This window comes from Acanthopagrus latus, chromosome 12, assembly GCF_904848185.1.
Source record: "Acanthopagrus latus isolate v.2019 chromosome 12, fAcaLat1.1, whole genome shotgun sequence".
Lineage (NCBI taxonomy): Eukaryota > Metazoa > Chordata > Actinopteri > Spariformes > Sparidae > Acanthopagrus > Acanthopagrus latus.
Window position 1 is genome coordinate 7,198,749 of NC_051050.1, and position 22,609 is coordinate 7,221,357.

The 22,609-nt window shown below is 41.0% G+C and overlaps 1 protein-coding gene across 8 annotated transcripts in view; it reads right to left on the reverse strand.

Moving 5' to 3' along the window:
- vav2 (vav 2 guanine nucleotide exchange factor) overlaps positions 1–22,609 on the reverse strand; it is a 228,463-nt gene that overhangs the window by 31,251 nt on the left and 174,603 nt on the right. For 5 of the 8 annotated variants that reach the window (XM_037117179.1, XM_037117178.1, XM_037117175.1 and 2 more), the window contains exons 5-9: positions 13,553–13,658; positions 12,882–12,896; positions 10,893–10,991; positions 8,688–8,756; positions 7,281–7,381 (exon numbers count right to left, since the gene is read on the reverse strand). In XM_037117179.1, the coding sequence (XP_036973074.1) occupies positions 7,281–7,381; positions 8,688–8,756; positions 10,893–10,991; positions 12,882–12,896; positions 13,553–13,658 (390 nt within the window). The remainder of the gene's footprint in view (positions 1–7,280; positions 7,382–8,687; positions 8,757–10,892; positions 10,992–12,881; positions 12,897–13,552; positions 13,659–22,609) is intronic. The other 3 variants (XM_037117182.1, XM_037117177.1, XM_037117180.1) reach the window with 1 other exon arrangement.

Sequence of the window (22,609 nt, forward strand, 5' to 3'; positions counted from 1 at the left end):
GGTATCAAAGATGCTGGCAAAGCAACACAGTACATAAAATAAGCTGTGCAGAAACGTCAGAGTTGTGACTGAATACTGAAATCAAGTGCCAGTTGTCTACCCGGAAGTGGCATGTCAATCTTTGTGCCATATCATAGTGATTTAGTCTATTAGAGCTATGGCAATTAGTAGATTTATCAGTCGGGAAAAAAAACAGCAACTAGTTTCATAATTGATGTATAATTTCATTTTTCATTAAAACATGTCAAATGTTTGGTGGTTCCAGCTTCTCAGATGTGATGACTGGCTTCCTATATATATATATATATATATATACACATATATATATATATATATACACATATATATATATATATATATATATATATATATATATATATATATATATATATATATATATATATATATATATATATATATATATATACACACATATATATAACCCTAACCCTCTTTAATATTTGGACTTTCTGGAATTTTCACTGTTCATTAAAAATTGGGTTGCTTTAAAGTGGAAACAGGCGCTTTCGCTTTCCCTCCAAGTCACAAAACAAACAACAACACATGACATAATTTTAGTTTATCCATCCATTCAGTCCATCTGACATGACAGTACAAAAAAAAAAAAAAGAAACTGTAAGCCCTCGTTTTCCTGGGATATTTAGTGTCCAGTAGCAGATTAAATTTCAAGATGAATTCAAGATCTATAGGGAACAATCTAACGGCCGTAGTGTCATTATTCTATGCTCTTTATATTGTATGATCACTATTTACTTCATAAGGAATAAAGTATGGTTAAAAGAAATACAAATGATGGAGTGCCACATGCATTAAGACTTCTTAAACTATTACAGCTTGACTCCAGTGCATTAGAATAAACTGAATCTCCATTATTAATACATAAACATCTGTTTCTGTATATGTTTGCGATGTAAAACTGTGTTTCAGTGTCGTACTTTTCCAGTGGAATGCTGAGCCGAAATCCTCATTTTGAAAGCAGCGTTTCTGTCAGACCCAGTCACCAGTCAATCATCCTCTGCCGCTCAGAGCTCCACTACTGATCACTGGAGCTTCACTGGAGCCAAGGAGGAGTTTTGACTCCAGCCCCCCTGCAGTGAGGCTCCTACCCCGTTTAAACTGGCCCTGGGCTAACAAGCCCCTGATTAAGACTTGATCTACACTAAGGGAGACAGCTGCCCTCAACTCCCACCCCTTAAGGACGACAAAGTGATTGAGATTAATGGGTCCTTGATCAATTAGAAAATGGCAGGCGGGCTGTGCAGCGTTGGGGGTATCCAGAGGCACCCATCATATACTGAGTTAACAGGACACAATGTGACATGAAGGTCTTCTTTAAAGAAGCTGCCATATGACAGGAATGCAAAGGGCTCAAGCTTCTGGCATGAAATGGGGGACTCATAGTAGCGTAGGAGCTTAAGTGATGTAACCTATGACTGTCAGTCACGAGTAGCAGAGATGATTAAAAGGAGAGATATAAGCATACTGAAGAAATCTGGGTAACAATTTACTAAATCAGTAAGCATAGCAGTGTCCTCACTCAGGATCTCGATGGCCTGAGTCGAGAGTCAGCCTTGCTGTGCTCAGTGTTGTTAGGAGTAGTGAATGAGTCTAATGGGTACTATTGCAGCATTTTCAGGAAGCTCCCTGAACTGTTGTCCAGATGGGTAAGTGCCATGTGCAGGATGAAGTTTGTGACGTCGTCAGATGACCTGTTGGAGTCAGGTCTTGGGTGCTGAGTAGTATTAAGTAGATGGTGTCTTTTATCAGCTGCTGAAAGCACTTGACAGCCACGTGGACTGTGTCAGGGATAGACTGAATACCATCATATACACTGGTGCTAATTAGCGCAGTCCTTGAATATGTGACTTGAGATGCCGACTGGCTATTCATGTGAAAGCCCACCTTGTGTTTTTCTCTGAGAATGTGTTTAGCGGCTGGAATCGGGGCTCCAATTTGTCTCTGTACTGCCTCATAGCTTACCTAACCCCTCTCTCTCTCCGTCTTGGGATGCTCTTGTTTACCTCGACATTGCCAGAAGCCAGCCCTGAGACGCATGAAGCGGTCTGCCCCTGCCTGCCTAGGGTTTCTGATTAAGGAATGTTTTAACTGTGACTTAAAACAGAGCTGTCCAACAATTTACGGATAAGCAGCGACTTTTGAGAAATGTTCTTCCTAAAAGGACCTGTCTTGTCTGAAGGCTAGATAAAAAAGAATTTTGTTTGCATGCTCATTTATGCTAATCAGTGCGTGGCCTTAATACGGGAAATTTGCTTAAAGGAAGAGTTTCTTTCACAGTAATGGCAAGAGATAGATGAATGAATATGATTAAGCGAGTGATTTGTTTGCTCATTGGGCTGAGTTGAAAAGAAGGCCATCCTTTTGTGTGTGTTTGCACTTGTGAATTTGTCTTTTTAAGTGTACAACCGTGTGCCCCGAGCTAAGAGCTCATTCACTGATAAACCCTGATTTACCCACTGTGCACCACCTGTTTAACGGCAGCATTAACGGCAGGCATAGAAAGTTTGTGATCAAAAAACTAAAACCAAAAGTGGAGCATGTAGCAGCTAAAGTGCCAGTTGTATATTTATATTGGACTAACATCCATCCACTGAAAGCACACGCTCAAGTTCTCAGTGTTAAAGCTGGTTAATTTTGAGTCATTTGAGACGTACAATAAGCCACAGCCACCACATTAAAACAGCTGACAGGAGATGTAAGTAACCCTGATCGTCTCATTACAATGCCATGTTCTGCTGAGAATCCTTGGTCCCTGGCATTTATGTGGATGCAACTTGGGTGGTGTTTGTCACCCATCCAAACATGTTTGTGGACAAAGTAAATTCCCCACACGACAATGGCATCCGATGGCAGTGGCCCCCCAGTAGGTAAATGCACCATGCCACACCACAAAAACTGCTCAGGAATAGCTTGTGGAACACTTCAGAGAGCCCGAGGTGTTGACGGGGCCTCCAAATTCCTCAGCCCTTGAACTGATGGACCATCTGTGGTCCGATTCCATGGAGGCCCCACTCCCCAACATACAGGACCGAAAGGATCCAGGACAAACGTCCTGTTGCCAGACACCACAGGTCACCCCCAGAAAATGCTGTTCTGGCTTTAAACACTAAAACAAAAACTGGTATGCAAGAACATCAGCTTCATCAAATATGTCATTTGGCAATATCAGAGTGCAATGAGAGTCTGAGTGTATGATTTGACCATGTCCTGGATATAAGATGGGCTTTTGGGACTTAATTTAAGAAAATACACAATACTATCAAAGCACTTATGTTCTTTTGAGCATTAGTTGTGTGTTCAGCATGTTAGAAGGGTGAGGAGTAAAGCCCTGTGTGTATGTAAGATAAAACAGTCTCTTTCATCTCTTTCTGGCACCACAACATTACTTATGCATTTTGTCACACAATAACTGGATCCTCAGACGCCGCATTGTGTGGAAACAAGTTATACATATATTTCACACATTTAATAACAATAAATAGCCTTTCATATGAGACTCGAGAGGCCAGTCAGAGGCTCTGGCCGCTTCACTGAGACAGGCAGTGGAACAAAAGGCCTAATGACACCCAAACACACTGCTGCGTGTACCCACTCTTGGCTCAGTCATCCATAATTAGTCCATGACACGGTTATAAGCACACTCCTTACTTGACAACTATGTGTGGACACATCGCTGTGGGAGGGCACCCGTCACCATTTCCTGTTTTCTGCTTGCAGCTCAGCTCTAAAATAGTATATAGCACATGCATGTATGGAAAATAATGGATTCCAAAGAAGAAGGTCTGTTCTAACGTCTGCATTGTGTTTATTGCAGTGTTTTATGACGTCTTTGACTTCTTATGCATTTAAGAAAATGTGCTATGTTTTTATGTTAAAGGAGACAGCAAAGACAAAGCTGTCCCAATCCGTATCCCTGAGGTCCAACACAAGTGCTAAGTGCACTTCTTTCCTCAAAGAACATTTGCAAAGCAGATTTTAAAAGCATTTAAAGGGCTGTATTGTTCAGATTCATGTTTACAAGCGTCCACTTCTCTCCCCTGCCTTTACCGATGTCATGCATGTTTTAGTTTTAACTAGTAGCTGGCAAATAAAAGCTGACAATTTCCGTATCTGAGGAAGGAAAATCAGTGCAGACACCTCTGAACAGCAGAGTTGCTAGAGACAGTTTTCCTTTGGGTCAGGGAGTTTGGCGGTGCAGTGAAAACTTGCTTTCTGCGTTTATGTTCTCGTCAGTGACGGTGATATTGCCCCGCTGTGCTGGCCTGTTTCATAATAAGGATGCTGTCGTGCATGTTATTTCACAGAAAATGCAATTTTGAGTAACTGCGCCCTGGGCCTTCACCCCCACCCCTCATGGAGCCTCGCGAGCTGAGCCAGGCGACCGAGGAAATCTCCAAGCAAACCAGAAGTGACAGGCTGTGGAGCCGGCTAATATTCTCTGACACATGGCATTGGGACCCCCTCACCTCCACTCAGCATATCCAGCACACGGCAAATGAAGTAGAACATAGAGCAAAGACCTCCAATAAAGAGGCTCATAGTGCGGCCATGATTAGGCACCGCGAGGATATCAGGAAGCCAGATTACTCCGCAAATGAGTTGGGGGAATGTCGCAAATGAGGATATCAACAAGAGGGTACTTAGGTGCCCATTTAGTTTATACAGCTCTCTTTTAGCACACTTTTCCATTGAGCCCTGGCTCTGGCTGTTTAAGAATCAAGAAGTGGTCGAGATAAACCGGTGACATTTTCAGCGTGGCATTCAGTTCAATGACAAATAGAACAAAAAAAAAAGAAAAAAGAAAAGAAAAAAAGAAAAGAAAAGCTTTTCATCTTTTGCACCGACGTGTGCAAAAAAAAAAAACAACATACAAGCACATTGTTGTAAAGGTCACGGGGACTTACACGCGTAGATAACCAAATTAATTATGCACAGCCAGGTCCTCAGGAAAATCGCCAAGATGCCTGATGAGAGCCGTGCTGTGCGAGTGCAAATCCCCTGGTCACCGGTGCTCATCACCACAGTCAGACAAGAACGCCCAAGTGGCTCATAATGAGACAGGTATATATGTCAATCACATGCAGCCTGTGACGCACAGGATCTGCAAATCTAATGAACCTTTTCTTAAAATAACCCTGCGCTGTATTTCAGAGAATGACACAAAAGGCAAACATTCACAATGAACTGAATGTCATAAACAGATCTGTTTATGAACAGAGAGTGTCTGTCAGAGCTAGAGGGTTAGAACCAATTAAAAGTTCCAATTAATATAACGCTCAATGCAACGGTACACTTTTTTTTTTTTTTGTTTAGTGTGATCCCAACCTTTTTGCCAACAGATTAAAATGTTTAGGTTATCACGACAATGTCTCAGTCCACAAAGTCAACTCCATAAAGAAATGTTTTTCGAAGTTTGGCTGAATGGGAACAAATCCCTGCAGTAGGCATGGCATGATGAGAACAATTCCCGCCATGATTATCTCTGCCAAAATAATTCTGATTTGTAATATTGTCCCGCTATATATTTACCAATAGCCTACTTACAAAGGATACTAAAAGACAACACCCATCTCAGCCTGAGTCTGTTCACCCTGCTGTCGTCTGGCAAAAGATACATAAGTGTCTGCTGCCGTATCACCAGACAACATAGCAATGTACATTCTCATGTAGCATGAGGGGACATATATTATGGAATTATTCGTAGTGATTTTAACTTCAACAAGGCATTTTTTTAAACCAGTTTTACCATCTTTTCTGTACACCATTCAAAAAAGACAACCCAAAATCCTGATCATCAAAACAAGGTTGAATCCACTCAATCGACAATGAAAGTGTGCTGCATACAGTTATATTTTCCACGTTTTTCTCCCTCCAAGAGCATCTTGTCAGCCTTCACAGGGACCTTTGGCTTGCCGCACAGTGTCTGGGATCGCGTGTAAATGAAGATTATCAAACCTACGCTCAATCAGATCAGGGAGTCAGATGAGCTAAAACCAGGAAGGAGATACAGTGGGAGTGTGTGCATGCGTGTGGGAAACGGAGGGAGAGAGTATGTGCCTGCCTCTATCTATTAGTAGAAAAAAAAAAGAGTCTGTAGTGTCACACTAACTTTGTGTTACACGGCCCTCCGGGCTGAAGGAAGAGGCCTGCGATGAGCCTATTACCTATGCAAACTGACTGTCGCCCAGAGAAATACTGTGACTGCCAGTTTCAGGTCGGACGGAAGGAGAGCATGGAGGAAAAAAAATAAAAAAATATGTGTGCTATCAGGATCACTGCGCAGGGGAATATAATAAGTACTTATATATGCAAGAACAGGTACAGTGTGTGTGACTCACTCTCGCAGTAATGGCTGTATCATTTGAGAAGTGTGTCATATCCACGGCTGTGTATGGAATCATGGCCGGGGCCAGAACCTATCATCACCATCATTACCATTACCTATGAAGCAGCCGCACTCCGCTCAGCAGGGAGGCAAATCACTGCTCCCCTCAGGGATGCAAATTATCCACACGTTGCTCAGCAGCTGGCCATGACAGAGAGAAAATCCTTCTTTTTTTAGCTGATAAAACTCAGCCTGGTCGCAGCTTTTTCTACTCCCCACATTGCAGAAATCTCCTTTTTATCAAGCCACTTCTGTACTTTTCTCAATATTTCTTTGTATCTTGAAATAGTACAGATAAGAAAATGACACCTGATTTTAGCATACACTTGAAACAAGCTGATTTAGCAGGAGCAGTATGAATTATTCTTGTTCTTGTTCTTGCCGAACTGGGATTTTTTTCTTTTCTGTATATTGTAAGAATATAAAGCTTGTAAATTATATCACAGACAAAATTTACTGGATGTGCAAGAAGAACGCATGTAAAACTGAGAAATTCAGGCTGTTTGAGAACTTGAGTTAAGTTCATATATACGGAGTATGCTCTGCAACAAAAAGAATGATGTGTTAGTGTAAGAGGAGAGAGACAACAGTGCAGGAATATAACTGACTATCCAAAGCGGTCTTGAGTGGATTTACTCTGATCGTTTTAGTTGAATGGGGAACAATTGGTTTTTAATGCTCTCTCAGCTTTTTCCTCTAACGTACTTTGTTCTAATTGACTTATTCTTTGAACGCTAATCTCAGCAATCCTCCGACTGATCTGTGGATACTTAACTTTGATGCTGCCTCCTGAACCTGAAGAAGCTTTTCTTCAAACACAAGTGGAGAGCTCAACATGTGCATGTGGGTTACTTGCCTTTCCTTGAAGTCGAGGAAGATCTTGCCCAGGCCACTTCCTCCACTCACCATGTTCAGGTCGATGGCTCGCAGGAGGGCAAAGTGGACTTTAATTACATCCTGGGTGAGCATCAGAGTAAACATTAGAATCCATCAAGTCTTATGCATGTTCCTTCCTTTAAACACAGTTACAAGCCCATATGGATACATTTATACGTATATCTGTAGATAGTTTTTTCTCTTGGATATACTACAGTATAACAGCGGTGCAATGGCAGTACTCATCCCAAAATGTTCTAACAAGACATTTCTTAAGGTAGCCTTTGATTCAAAACGTTGCAGTCTTCTTTGTAAATGCAGTCTAATTATGAGCTGTACAGTACTGATTAGAGAGCTGGTTCACCCCCAAATCAAAAGGATACACTTTTCCTCTAACTCTCATCTGAAGGGTTATCTATTGATCTCGATTGTTGGTGTATATTCCAGAAATTTGGAGATCTGGCTTCTGTTGAGAATAATGGAACTAGATGGCACTATTTCCTTTCTGCATCACTGCACAAAAGGATCAGGGGCGGCTATGGCTCAGGTGTAAGCCAGTGTCTTGTTATCATAAGGTAGCTGGTTTAAATCTATATACTAGAGACTGAGCCCCAAACTGCTCCAGATGTGCTGGTTGGTATCTGGCATGGCAAAGAACTACAGAAACTCACACCAAGACAGGCTTGATGGATAAATAGCACCACAGATAAGAGGGCACGCCTGTAGTTTTGATTAGGGGTGAACTGTCCCTTTAAAGGTTAAAGCTGATGTTATTCAAAATGTTTCTTATTGTCATCATACGCTATGAAAAGTTGTGAGACCCATCCTCCACCGAAGTTGTGGGAAAATCTGATCAGTAGTTTTTGTGTAATCCTGCTGACAAACCAATGAAACAACCAACCAACCAACAAACAGACACTGATGAAAACATAACCTTCATGGCAGAGGTAATATTTCTAAAAATACTGGACAGTAAGAACTGGGTTGGGAGATTTAAGCCAATGCTCAAAGAGCATGCTATTATTTTTTTTTAGTTGTTTTAGTAGTTTGCAACAGTACTGAAATGTTACTTTTCATCTCATACATTGATTATTGATAATGTTGTATACCAAGCATCACAGTCCACTGTTACATTTTTCAAAAGGAATAAAAATAAGTCTTATGGTTTCCCTCCACTGTGATGAAAACACATAACCATGACACCAGCGTCTCTGTGCATTTCGAACCGTGAACTTCGCATGTCGTTACCCCACCAATATGCATACATACAACACATCCTGGCATCCGTGCAGCCATCCATACACATATTGAATTATTCACATGGTGTGGGACACATCTAAGCGTATGCTGTATAGACATTGTTTTCTTCATGTGAGTGGCTACTCACCTCAAGATTGACAAAGATAGCCTCCATGTCCTGTGGACTCAACACTTGCTTCAATGGGATCATGTAATTCTGCAGAGAAACAAGAGAAGAAGCGGGGAAAATGTATGTCAGTCATAAAAAAAAAAAAGAAAAAAAGCAAATACTGTATCTCAGAGTTCTCATTTCCTTCTGTTGAAATGTATAGATATAATGAAATAAAACTCTGGGCAAGCTTTTAGCAGATCTATAAGTGTTTATTTGAAAGAGCACAACTGAAAGTTAACTGCAGCAACAGAGAAAATCAATACCAGGCCTCGCTGTAAAAGATGGAGCACATGCCTACCTTTGTGTTGGCCGACTGTATAAAATTTTTCAATTTCAGGATATTAAACCGCGTCTGCCGTAAGTACATGCTATACAGCTGTTCTCTACGCTGAACTTATGCTTACAGAAGAAATACCTGCCTACTGTGTCTCTAAGGTTGTTTTATGGTTGTCACATTCCATCATCATAATAATAACAAATAGATCAACTAAGAAGCAACGGAGAGATGACAGGCTTTATTAACCCCAACTCAATTAAGCTTAACGGGTCCTCTGATCGTAAGAAGGTTATTTATTCTCATTTAGTCTCATGTCGGTCTGACGTGGGAAATACAGGATACACATTTGGTTTAATGAAATTAGTGAAGCGGGTGATTTGTGGCGCGCCATCAAATCGCGAATGAAATCTGTCAACGTGGAAAGTAATGTGTTAGCAGCGCTGATGTCAACAATGGTTCATTATCACACTGAGAGAGATTGTGTGTGTCCATGTGTGTGTGTGTCTAGGTGTTTGTGTGTGTGTGTGTGTACTTACTACAAAAAGAAGACCACGTTATTTTAACCAACAACTGAGGACACTTTTGGGAAGCGGGGACGTTTTGTCCTCTCAACTTGAAAGGGCTGTTATAGGGTTAAGACTTGGCTTTAACTGTTAGGTAAGAATTAGTTTAGAATAAGGGTTTGGGTGAGGCATTTAGTTGTGATGGATAAGGTAAGGGTAAGGGGCTGAGGAACTAGAGTATGGCGGAGGTTGCATTTTTCTGTCTGAACTTTCTGTCTGTCAGTCTTTTTTTGTTTTTTTTAATCCAAAATAGATTCAAGCTAGATGTGAGTAATGTAATCTGAAGCAGTGTGTTTGTTACACTTCATCCTGGGGAATATTTGCCTTGACAAATGGCCTCTGCGTTGCATTCAAAGTGTAGTGACGTAAATGACAAATTCCAGCACTTAACAGTACATATAGACCCTACAAGGACAGTTGGTCTATCAGTTAGTTACTTAATATAATTTATTTTAACACTGGGGTAATTTTACACGTATTTACACCAAAAAAAAAAAAATTGTCAATTCAACCTATTTTTACCCTATATTTTCACAAAAAGAAAGAACAATTTCAATTGAATTGAAATTTCAATTCACTTGAAAGCACAAGATCACTTTAGCCTATTCTTCAACTAAGTTTTCACCAAAGGAATTCAAAAGCACCAGTCCAAACCCTAGGCAGCCCGTCCAGTCCAGGTGGTTTCGGGTCAGGTATGCATGCTCTATGGGAAATGCATTAACTCAGTCATGGTCCTCACAACTTCACAAGCAGGTGTGTAAGCTAGTTTTTTATTCTTTGATTCAGAATTTTTAAATTTAAAATTTTTATTTCACAGGGATGTGACTTAAGTCTTTAAGCAGCAGTGCTGAAACAAGTCCAATGGTATCACTAACAGCAGAAGTACATGAAGAAGAAAGAGTGTGCCTAGGGCATGTGCACACTACATCAAGAAGAGGGAAGGATGTATGTCACTAAGAAAATATTTTTCAATTCAATTTCATTATATATTTTATTAATATTTTGAATGTTTAAATATATTGACATTTTATTTCCACTTTTAAGGTAACTTCCCAAACACCGGTTGCCAATATGCATGTGTCTGTGTGTGTCCTTGCGCCTGTGATGTGTAGGTCCATATTTAAAGCCCTAGGGCTCCGCGGCTCCTGTCGAGGCTGAGCCATTAATAACCAAATCGATCAGCTCCTGTGACATTTGTGCTCTCCAATGAATCTGCCAATAGCTGACATTTCCATGCTGTGACCCAGCCCACAGGCCTGAGACACCAACAAAGAAGAAGTGACAATGGGAAAGCTTGTGCCCGGACAAAAACACACTTTTATCTGCACATTCAGCACTCACCTTCTCAATGTCCTCTAAAGTCTTGTAGTACTTTGCTTCAGTCTCCTGAATTTCCACTAAGCAGCAATTTCTCTTGTCATCTTCTGTCATACCCATTTTCTAAAATGAGAAAATAAATGTGAATGAGTAAGGACAATTAGTTGCATTTTTAGGTTACTGACCATCTTTTACTATGGAACATAGTCAAGAGATTAAAAAAAAAAAAATACCCATGTTTTTAGCATAGTTAATTAGGATGAGGTTTCTTGTTTATTTAGTGGTTATTTAATATCTTATAATACGTAAATAGAATATCCATACAATATGCCAGGTGCCCATACAGTATTTAAATATATGACATGCAAACACTTGTTTTTAATATTTCTTAACATGTCCCCTACCATTCCAGGTGCAAATTGATTTCTCTTTATTTCCACACGGTATACAATCTATAAATGCACTCTCGAAAATTGCTCGAGCTGTGTAATCCATCATATTGCATTATCTGCATGAGATAATGCATTGCAGACGTTTCCAATTATTTTACACTTTAACTTCATTGCCATGCAACCACAATGGTGCCATTGACAAAAATTAATGCTGACTTGATGTTGACCGTGATGGATTAGACGTCTCAGGCAGGTCTCTAATGTCTGTTTAATTTCAATTTACCAAGATAATCCACTCATTATCAAGAGTCCTGGGTATAAAATTGATTGGATTAGTTAGTTGATATTCATACTGTCAGAATGAATGAAAATGAATGGAAACCAAAAGTTGCAATATATAAAAAAACCCTGAAAAGCAGGGGTGCCCAAAATGGGGCACACTAGCCCACAATAAAGCTTTGCTTGGTCTGCCAGATGATTTTAGTGGAAAAAATAAACATGTTTAATACAAATTTACAGCAATTTTATGTTTTGGGAGGTAAAAATATAATTTCTGAAGTTGGGATCCTGGGACCATTTTGTGTCTTATCAATAAAACACGGAACAACAGGCTTGCTTTTGGCCCGTAGCCAATAATAAGGCAACGCCTTTCGGTAAAGTGTTAAAAAATGCTTAGGGAAACAATAAAAACGGTGTGCAGTACTGGAGCTACTGTGCTGTAATTTTGGTTGGACTGTGCTCTACAGCCATTTCTAAACTTGAACCACATCAACATGTTCACCCACACTGACTGGATGCAGCTGACTTTAGTGAGAAGGGGAGGTGTGTGAGCTGCTGAGCCTTTGTTTGTTGTGTGTGTGGGCAGGCGGGCTGAACAAAGCATATGTATGTAGCCTACATGTAGACTCCTCAAGGGGTTTTTAATTTAAAATCATGCAAACAGGAACATTGTGAGGGGGTGGTGAAGGAGGAGGAAGAAATACAAACTTATCTACATGGATTGCTCTCATGAGACCTCATGCCTGAGTCTCTGTGAAGAAACATGTGTATGTAATTAACTGTACACAGTGCATGGGTTTCTTCGAAAGAACAATATACTGTAAGGCATATTGTCAGTGACTCCCACAAATGACCATGGTAAAAACATCCATTTTCTCTGCTGTGGTGGTGACATGAGCAGCCTGAGTGTGCAATAGCTAACACTGCCATCTGGGAGAGATTTGGCTGTTGATAACTAGCGCTGATAATAATGAAACTGGGGCTAACAGTGTCGAAACACAGGTCCAGTCCAGGCCTCAATCCAGCATGTGATAAACCAATCAGAATCACAGCTCCAAGCCAGCAGGATAATGCTTATTTGTTTTGTGCTCTGGGGTGTCCATGCAGCAGCTGGTGGTCCTCGCTGACGTCAGCTAACACTGCAGTCAGCGAGCTGAAGTCACAACTGTCTCTGAGTCAGACCCCAGATGGGTTCGCCATGGTTTCCCCAATATGCACGGGTCAGTAATCTAACTGGCAGGTCGCTCTCTTGGGATGCTGGGAGTTTGTTTTAAATGAAGTGGCGGAGGGAGTTAGCTGACAGGTTGGGGTGGGGGTGAGTCAGAAGCATAGCGGCACTCACCTGCATGTATCTGATCTGCAGCATGGGAAAGGCAAAGCAGTGCAAGTCAGAAGTCAAACGTATCACCAGTTATGTAAGAGACATCTAAGGGCGTTTTTGAGATGAGATGTCATGCAAATACTGTGCGATGGTCCCAGAGGCATTGACAATACACATCACAGAAATAATGTAAGTGTGTGGTTTCTCTTCTACTAAATAATAATAATAATTATTAATAAAATTAATAAATAATAGGTCAGATTACGTGTGCCAAAAGGACACAGGCACACTTAAAGGTGCAATATGTAAGAACCGGCCACCTGTAGAATTCATATTTAAAAATAAATGGCTGCAGAGAAACCACTAATTGCTGGTAAATGTAGCTGCCATTAGGTAGTTAGCTCAGTTAGCCATGCAGCTAGCAGTCCATAGCTGCGAGCACCAGGATAGTGTTTATTCAGTTATGGAAATATTTCTGAGTATGTATTGTCTCCTCACTTATATTGTAGATATCACATTTCTGAGTTTGAATTTCTTCCCCACACAATGTGTTTTTGAGTGTGGTTGGGTCCCCCCCTTCTAATGCCTCACAGTGCTCTGTTTAAATGTTTTTAACCAGAATTCTTACATATTGCAGCTTTAGGGTGAATATTAATGTCATCACTGAACAGACTGCTGGCAACGGCTCTCACCATGGGTTGTCGTACTTCCACCTTAATGATGTCCTCGTAGATGTCATCCCCATCGTCCTCACACGGCACGCAGTCGTAGATGTCATCCTCACCCAAGTCATGCTCACTGGGGAAAAAAAACAAAAAAACACATGCACACAAGTAAGATGACGAGATGTATGAGAACATAACCTGAGCTCACAGGATGAATCATTTAAATTCTGCCACCAAAAAAAGCTGATACAGTATGTCCACTCTGAAAGCTGAAAGGCAACAAGTGCAAACTCATTACCTTTCATAAGCCCAGACTGGAGAGTGACACTGGCGTTACAGGCAAGGGGACAGAGTTCCTGATGTTCACAAACCTCCATCGACTCGGTGATATTGAGTGGCATTTCCCTTTAATGTGTTTATGTTGCTTTGGCACCCAGCTAGCTAACTGACCTTTAATTAGGCAAGCTGCCAGCAGAGCAGCGACAGTTACTGTGGAGAGGAGCGTCTTCTGGGACGGATCCTCAGGCTCCGGCAGCGCCGCACTGTATCTACCTCTGCTCTGTGAAAGCAATTATTGTTTGGGAAATTTATTGAGGCGGTGGAGGAGCCTCAGCAGGAACACGATATGGCAATGGGCCCATATCGATGGAGTTAATAAAGATGGAACCGTGGGTCACCGAAAAGGAAATAAATGCTTAAATACTGTAAATAAATAAAGGTTGTGAGAACTGCCTTCTGAATAATGGAGGACTGGGGTTTAAGCCTGTCAGCTGCTTGCTTGTTTAAATGAAAAATCAATTCACTGCCATTGTATTGAGGTGGAAGACATGTAATGCTCATGTTGAATGCAAAAAACATAATTTAAAGTGTGCAGCATTAAATACTAGCACTCCCTCTTTTAATCTAGTCATGGATGTGTCTGGATTACTTTGATACTGAAGAAACATATTGTGTAACATTTATTGTGATGATTCTCAGGCAAGTTCTGGAGTTGAAACAAGCATCCTTTGTCTATGATGACTGAATAGCGTAATGGACAAGTATTTCTGATGGACATGAAGATAATGATTTCTATTGAAAGTGTAGGTCACGTCCCATCAACGTCATGTGCATTATGTCTGTGTTTTCTGATCTGATTCAATTATGTTGCGTTACATATAAGTTCCCAATCTGCACTGCCTCTGCATGCTCAGAAAAAAAGGACTGGTGAGTTATACTGAAAGACTTTTAAAAAAAAAAAAAGGAAAAAACAAACAAAAAGAAAAAAGTCTGGTTGCTTATCAGGATGCAGCATAATTATTAGTAGTCCCTGTTTGCAGTGTAATCCATTTAAAGTATGCAGAATTATCCATTGACAGCCTGTGTTTGTAATGTGCCAATGGTTGTAAATACAGCTATCACTGGATTGTTTTGATACTGAAGAAAACTCAGACAAGTTCTGCATCCTTTGTCAATGATCTATGGATATGTACTTGTCATGAAAAGAGAGATAAAGTTATCTACAGAAATTGTAAGTCACACCAAGATAGCAGTCCAGACCACCTAAACACAGACCAGGTCACGACCAAGACCAGAGTGCATCAAGAGCATTACCAGGTAAGGCGAGACCAAGCTGAAAAAAAACTCACAATTTTTATTGAACACTCTATTTTTCAATGTTTTACCAACAACCTAACACAGCACATTTTTTTTTTTTTTTTTATTCCCAAGGTTTTCTCGGTGACCTTCTTCTTTGCCATAGAGTCCTCCTTGTCTGAGACCAAGACGAGACAAAGTAAAACTGCCGGTCGATTTCGAGACGAAACTGCGACCTTCAAAAAGTGGTCTTGAGAACAAGACCAATCTCGAGCACTACAACACTGAGTCACACTGAATCCAACAATGTGTGTAGCTTAGGTCTGTGTGTTCTGCTTTGATTGAGTTATACTGAGTTACATAAGATCTCCGATCTCTGAGGGCGGCACTTGCACAGGACAAGGAGGACCAGGGTTCAAGATCCACAAGTGGCCACTCTCCTCACTTTGCTTCAATGTCCTTGAGCAGAACACTTAATGCTTTCCAGCTTGAGGGATGCCATTTTTTACTTTGACCCGGCCTGAGTGGGGGCAAGCCAAAAGAGGATTTCTCTTCTTGGATGAATGATGCCTCATCCAAATGCATCGGCCCTTGATCTCCAGCATGTATACCTTCCTGTTCAAGCATTCTTCAGACAGATAGATAGAGCTGTGTGAGCACCAAACCAACCACCTTTAGGTCAGGAAATGTAATTTCACTTTAAATCCCAGAAATAGGATATTCTGTAGGGATTTTATATACTTTATTAATTCATGACTATTCTAAAAAAAAACATTTATGGGCACAAGTCTAAAAATACAGGTTCTGTGACTTGGCTTCATATGACCTTCTGCATCTACCATCATTGCTGAAATATCCCTCATTTCACTGCCTGTGAGAAGAGTGGATAAAAAAAAAAAAAAAGAAAAAAAAGAAAAAAACTCAGAGAAGATAGAACTGCCCTCAATCAAATATTCAGCCTTGTCGTCATGCTCATGCAAGCGTTATTTGAAGTTTTAATTGAGGTGGCTTGGTTCACTCTCAGCACTGTGCGTCTTCTTTCTTCATTAATTTAAAGTGGCTCATGTTGAATACTGAGAAGGCTGGGTGGGAGGACAACGGCCAGCTGGAGCTGTCCCATCGGTGTCTCCTCTCTGAACCCTGAGACGGCAGTGGGCTCCACAGGGACTGGTGTGCTGGACGGCAAGGAAGCGTTTTCAGAAAGCAGATGTTGTACTTCATTTTGCTCTTATCCCTTGGAGATAGTATTATACGACGGAGGTCTGGTGCAGTCTTATGAATATGACTCGTGGAAGGATTTCCAAGGAGAGCATGGAGGAGGAGTCCGGGGGCAGTCGGAGTGTGATTTTTTTTCATACAATATAAGATTAAAAATTGCTATTAATAACACTGAAAAAGAAAATAGTGACCGTGATTTCTATCGATCCTGTACTTGAATGATATTAGTGAGAGGTTGTCAAAGGGAAATACTGTATTGATCAACAGTGACATTAAGCCTCCTCCATTTTCGCTGAGGGTTTTTTTTTTGTCATTTTCCAATGCTCCTTTGGGCCAATCAGTCAACTTAAAATATTTGTAGTGCTTTTCATCAGTGATTACTCATTGATTGCTATATTGCGCTAATGCTACTGAGGGCTCAACACATCAGGAGATAAGGCTTCTTATCGACTGATTTGATTTTTCCAACTATGGCCATGGATGCCTCTATATATATACGTATCTACAATTTAAAACCTCCTTCCGATTTCTAATTGGTGATGTCATTAATTGACCTCTTAGCTGACTGGTGGTTTCCACTGTCAATATGCATTGATCTTAAAGTCAAATAATTCTAATCAACCCCATAACAAAATCTAAATGTAGCAACAACTAATCTATGGTACTGGATTTGTGGGATTGAAATTGCCCTCACACACAAGAGATTCACAGGAAATGGACAATTACACTGATCAAAAATATAAATGCAACACTTTAGTTTAGTTGGAAAGATGGAGAGAGATCATAAAAGATTTAAGACTGTATTTATGCACAGAAAAATAATAGTTTATCTCCAATTTATGAAAAATTGTTAGCACTGCTGATTCAGCAGCATGATTAGTGCACAGGGTGGACACGGTGCAAGTCCACTCTAAGTGACATTTACTGAGCATGTGCTGAAATGCCAGAAAACTAGTCAGAATCTGATTTGACCACTATGTCTCACACAGTGTGACACATCTCATTTGCATAGAGCTGATCAGGTCGTTGATCATGGCCTGCAGCTCCTGTGAAAAATTGGATCAAAACAAAATCATTGCATTTATATTTTTGTTGAGTGTAGATAGGGACAAAACTATGAGCCTTTTTTTGGATCTTGAGGTCAAAGTGGGGTTTACATTCAGGTATCAGTATAGATCCCAAGGGTGTAGCTCATTGAGCATGGGCACAGGTAAAAAAAAAAGGGAAAAATATACAAGTATAAATAAACTCAAAAAGATTCAATTTAGGATTTGGGGGCTGGAAAAAAATGATACTAGCCTCACCATTTGCTCTTACTTATGAGCAAATGGTCCCATAAAATATTGATTGGATAAGGTGGGGGGCCTGGTTAAAGTTCGTTTCAAGTATCAGGGTAGGGAATTGTTTATTATGAGGTATAGGGGTAGGGTTAGGTGTGTTGCAACCACTGTCAAAGAGAAGGTTAAGGTTAGAATAATGGTTAGGGGATAGGCTAACTGAAGGGGCCACAGAAATGTTGACCTTGAAGCCCTTCAACGTCACTGACACAGGTCATCAGACAGAAGAGTGCCCTCCACTGGGTGAATATAAATTGTTAAAAAGAAAATATTAGACAAAATGTGATAAAATTAAAATGACAGACCACACAGGTCCCATTATCAATGAAGTGGCTGGGGTTAAGGCTTGTCTATTCGATGGTTGTGGTTAATGTTTCAGGTGCCAGGGTTTACATTAGTGCAAGTGTTTGTGTAAAAACAGAGAGAAGAGAGGATAGAGGGACATAATTCTTGCCACTGTAGTAAATCTGTCACACCGTAACTTCACCATTTACATCGTTTTCATCTCCTGGGCTTTTGTAGACATTAATAAATCATTCAAATGCATGTATGTGTGCTTGTTTGTGTGTGCTTGTGCATGTGTATGCATCGTAATGTATCACTGAGATAGAGTGGGAGCAGAGTCCCGAGGACTCATGAATTAGGTCTTATTTTCTGTCTGATTACACAGTGACAGGCCAGAGGGTGTCCAGTGCATGCGTTTGCACGCAATCGGCCCGCTAGCAGAGGTTAGCGGGCCTTAGAGCTACATCAGTGTGGAGTAGGGACGGAGCATGACTCACCATATCAGAGCTACTGAGCATATGTCCCCAAAGGCTGGGCTGTCATCCAGGTTTTCTGTTACTTTAATGTGATTTTTTTATACAGAAAGTCTTGATATTCCGTGTAGGGAGCTCCAGCACCGGACACTCCTTGACAGCCCGGTAATACTTCCAAACAGCATCTAAACTAAACTAAAACAAATACATTTAAAAGACAACCCTAAAAGAAGTAATAGTCTAAGGTTGCATACATCACTATGCCTCACAATGTAAACATGAAGGACAACATACTGGTGAGTTTGATATTCAACCCCTTCAAACAAGATTTTCGAAGGCTGAAGCTAGATGGTTGCCCTGCACAGCAGTTAACCATAGTTCAGATGTTCCTATGAGCCGCACTTGCCAATGTCAACCCTGGCCAATCAATAGGGAGTCATGCTCAGGTCCCTTAACAGAGAGAAGCGGAAATAGGTGCCACAGTGTCTTGGAGCAGTCAGTGAGGTACTGGCTTAAGATCCAGCGGATTCATGTCCAGCATGTTCCATGTGTGGACAGATACTGTAGCTTGAGAGGTGCCAGTTTACCTCTGAGATGCCCATGACCAAGACCCCAGACCTCTAAATGTCTCTAAATAACATTTAAATGGTAAATGGTGATGGTAAATCTAATGCATAAATATCATAACCAAGTTCTTAATATCACTTTTGCTTTGTCTTTCAAGTGGAAAACCTTGTTATTGATGGTGCCACTGTTGCAACCACCAACAACACAAGACAAAACATGAGTTTGTTAAGTCTATAGTGGAGATGTGAAAGCAGATAGAAATGGTGCCAGGCTGCATGCCTGACTGGACCACAAGTCAGCTTTCATTTTTCATCCTTCCCATGAGATTTCATGCCCACTGGAAGATCAAATTCAATATGGAGGGCAAGGTTTTTAAGGAACCAATCTAAATGCCCATGGTTTCTCATTATTTACTTTACATTTGAAAAATGGTATCTACAATCTATATTCTTAGAGGCTTTCTGTTGTTTCAAAATGCTTGATTCTGAATTTGATCAGATGGTAATACAGTTTAATTCGACATTTCTGTGACTTAATACCTTGCAGTAAATAATACCGTGGCTTAGCTCTATCCATTCTCAAGCTATCGACTTCTCATGTCAACCTGCCCAAGGGATTAATGGAGCAAAATAAACTGCAAAAGAGTGACAAAAAGGGCTTGTGACACTCTTTGCTTCGGAATGGAAATCTATGTGGGCCTTTCACAGAGGAAAAAGTCCCTTGGCGACTGTAAACCCCCCCAGCTCCCCCCCTCCCCCATTTCATGCTTTGTCAACTCCAGGATAGAGTCATTCCAGACGGGGAGGATTCCGAGTTAAGCGATGTGAGGACTTGACATCACAAAGCCAGAGGGAGGAAGTATGGATCAGGTATACCACATTAACCCAAGAGACCTCAATTAGGTAGTAGCTGGCCTCTACCTGAGTCGGACACAAACAGATATAGTCCTGCAGAATGCAAAAACCGGAGCATCCTCCTATCACAGAATCTCAATGGCATCCATTTACAGCGCCAATTTCCAATTGACAGCTTAAAGCCTCAATCCAACTCACCTGAACGTGAATTCTTCTGACATGATATTGTAAATATGGAAATCATCCAGCACGGTGAGCGACCTCTACTTAACCTAGAATGATACAGTCAATCCAGAATTTTCTGTCTCACTTTTTAGGCCAAGCTGCTGGATGCTGAACAGTCATATCTCACCAAAAGCCTCAAGAAAACCCCTACTAAATGGGTTATACCTATAAATACATGGTGCCATCATTACATTAGTGAAGATTGAACTTGCAGCTGTCCCCACAGACCTACGAGGGTGCACCAGTTTGAGTCTTTTGGCTGCTCCAGTGGAAAATGAATCACTGATCGATATCAGGCACTGGCTGCTGCAACAGTCTCTCCATTTAATGTTTGGTCTGCTGGCATTAGCTCGGTTATTAAACCTCACCTCAGAATCCATTTTTATAGATTGCTTTCCAAAGCAGTTATCTTTTGTCGTCTTTACCACTGAACTTAATGATGCCACTTTATCGATTTTTATTGTTTGCTATTACATGTTTTGCCCATCTGTTTAGCTTTATTCTCTCACACTAGATATTTTTGGGAACAATATTCCGTTTTTATTCCTTGCATGTTGTTTTTATGGCACCATATGTCCTGCCCTCATATTATTTCTTTCCTCTGGGGTCCTGAACGGTTTATCTGTTAAAATGGACTATTATTGTGCTGCACGATCATCATTGCCCTCACCCTCCCTGCCTCCCTCCCGCAGCTCAGTCAAGCACTCATCTAAATTATGAATGCATTAATATTTCAGGCTAATTAATAAGTCTTTGAGAGCAGGGTTATTGTAAGTGTGTCCAACTGTATTAGGCGCAGGACCTGCTGATGAATCAATTATGCAGTCGTCCATTGATGAAACGAAATGCATACATGTTCTCTGCAAAAGGTCAAGAGCAGATGTGCAGCAGGGCGGTATGATTAATTCAATAAGAGCCAGCCCTCTGCACCTACAGGTTGCACAAAGAGCACTGGGTTACAGCACCACTGACCATTAAAGGAAAAAGAAAAAAAAAAAGCTTAAGACTTATTATGGCTTTAAGGGAACAAAATCTATTAATGGAAAAGAGGAGATTTTGCGGGTTAGAGGTGTAGGGGAAATTAAAGACATAACCTCTAGCTATAGAAATAACCCTGTATACGGGTTGCTGTGGCTCAGGGGTAGAGCCAGCAGTTGGTACTGGAAGGTCACTGGTTCAATTCCCCTGGTCTGCATGTCGAAGTGTCCTTGGGTGAGATACTTAACCCCAAATTGCTTCTGATGTGCTGGTCGGCACCCTGCATGGCAGCCACCACCATCAGTGTACAAATAAACAACTGTCAGTCGCTTTGGACAAACGCGTCTGCTAAATGCCCTAAAATGTAAATTGATATACCATGTATATATATATATATATATATATATATATATATATATATATATATATATATATATATATATATATATACATGGTATCAAAACCTCACTTCTGTGCTCACTTGCTCTGCTGGTGGATTAATCACTCCATGCACTTGCTATGGCCACTGGATCTTTCAAAAGTAATTTACAAATTTACGCAGCCTCTATACAAGTTGCATTGCTTTATGATGGATTTACAATCAAATAAGGAACAGCAAAGCTAACTTTAGCCCCTTTGACATGTCCTAATGCATTTAGGGCCAAGTCTTAGCCTAAACCTTACCACCAAGTAAATATGGGGACCAGAATGACGAATCTTACTCCTTTTTACTGACACAGAAAAAAAACATCCAATTGTGAGCTCTTTTTTTTCTATGAGAACATTTTGATCCGTGTTTGTTGTTAGTAATTCCTCTACTCTCTTCAGGATCACTTTTGGTGGAAGATCCAGCTCGGTTGTCAAGGTAAGGGCCTACGTTCAAAGCTTGCGGCGCTACGTGTTTGGCTAAGACGCACTCTAATCCAGTATTAGCCTGCTTAGCTTTGCGCTCCTCTCCTCTGCTCTCTAGCGAGAGCACATTCATTCCTCATCCCCTAAAGAACGACACAATCATGTATTCAGCGGGCATATATCTATACCCAGCATGCCCTGCTTTCTATCTCCCGCTCTCGCTCCCTCCTATCTTCATGTGATGAATGACACCCATCTCAGAGCGGTTAACTAATTATTCTCCATTAATCTGAGGCGAGCAGCCGCTGTCACCGCGGGAAACCGGTGCCAACACCGAGACCCTTCGACTCTCTTTCACACCCAGGAAAAGTCGCCCATCCACCTAACGAACACCGAGCCAGTAGGCCAGCCACACAGGCCGGCCGGCGGAGAGGCAGTCAAGCCAGAAGCCAGGGCAGAGCCAGTGTCGCCATGGCAACGGGCAGAGTGACAGAGGGCTTATGTAATTAGGCAGTTAGAGGAAATTGGAAGAAGTGACAATCAGAGTTCACTCCGAAACATCACAAGATGTGTGCTGCATACGTGATGGGAGAGAACTGTAATGTATTCAGATATGATTTTCTGTACATCCAGAAATCGTTTGTGCTCACATTGTGTAGAAGAATACAACATTAAATATGTCAATCATGCAGAAAGAGCAAATATTCTGTTGTTTCTGTC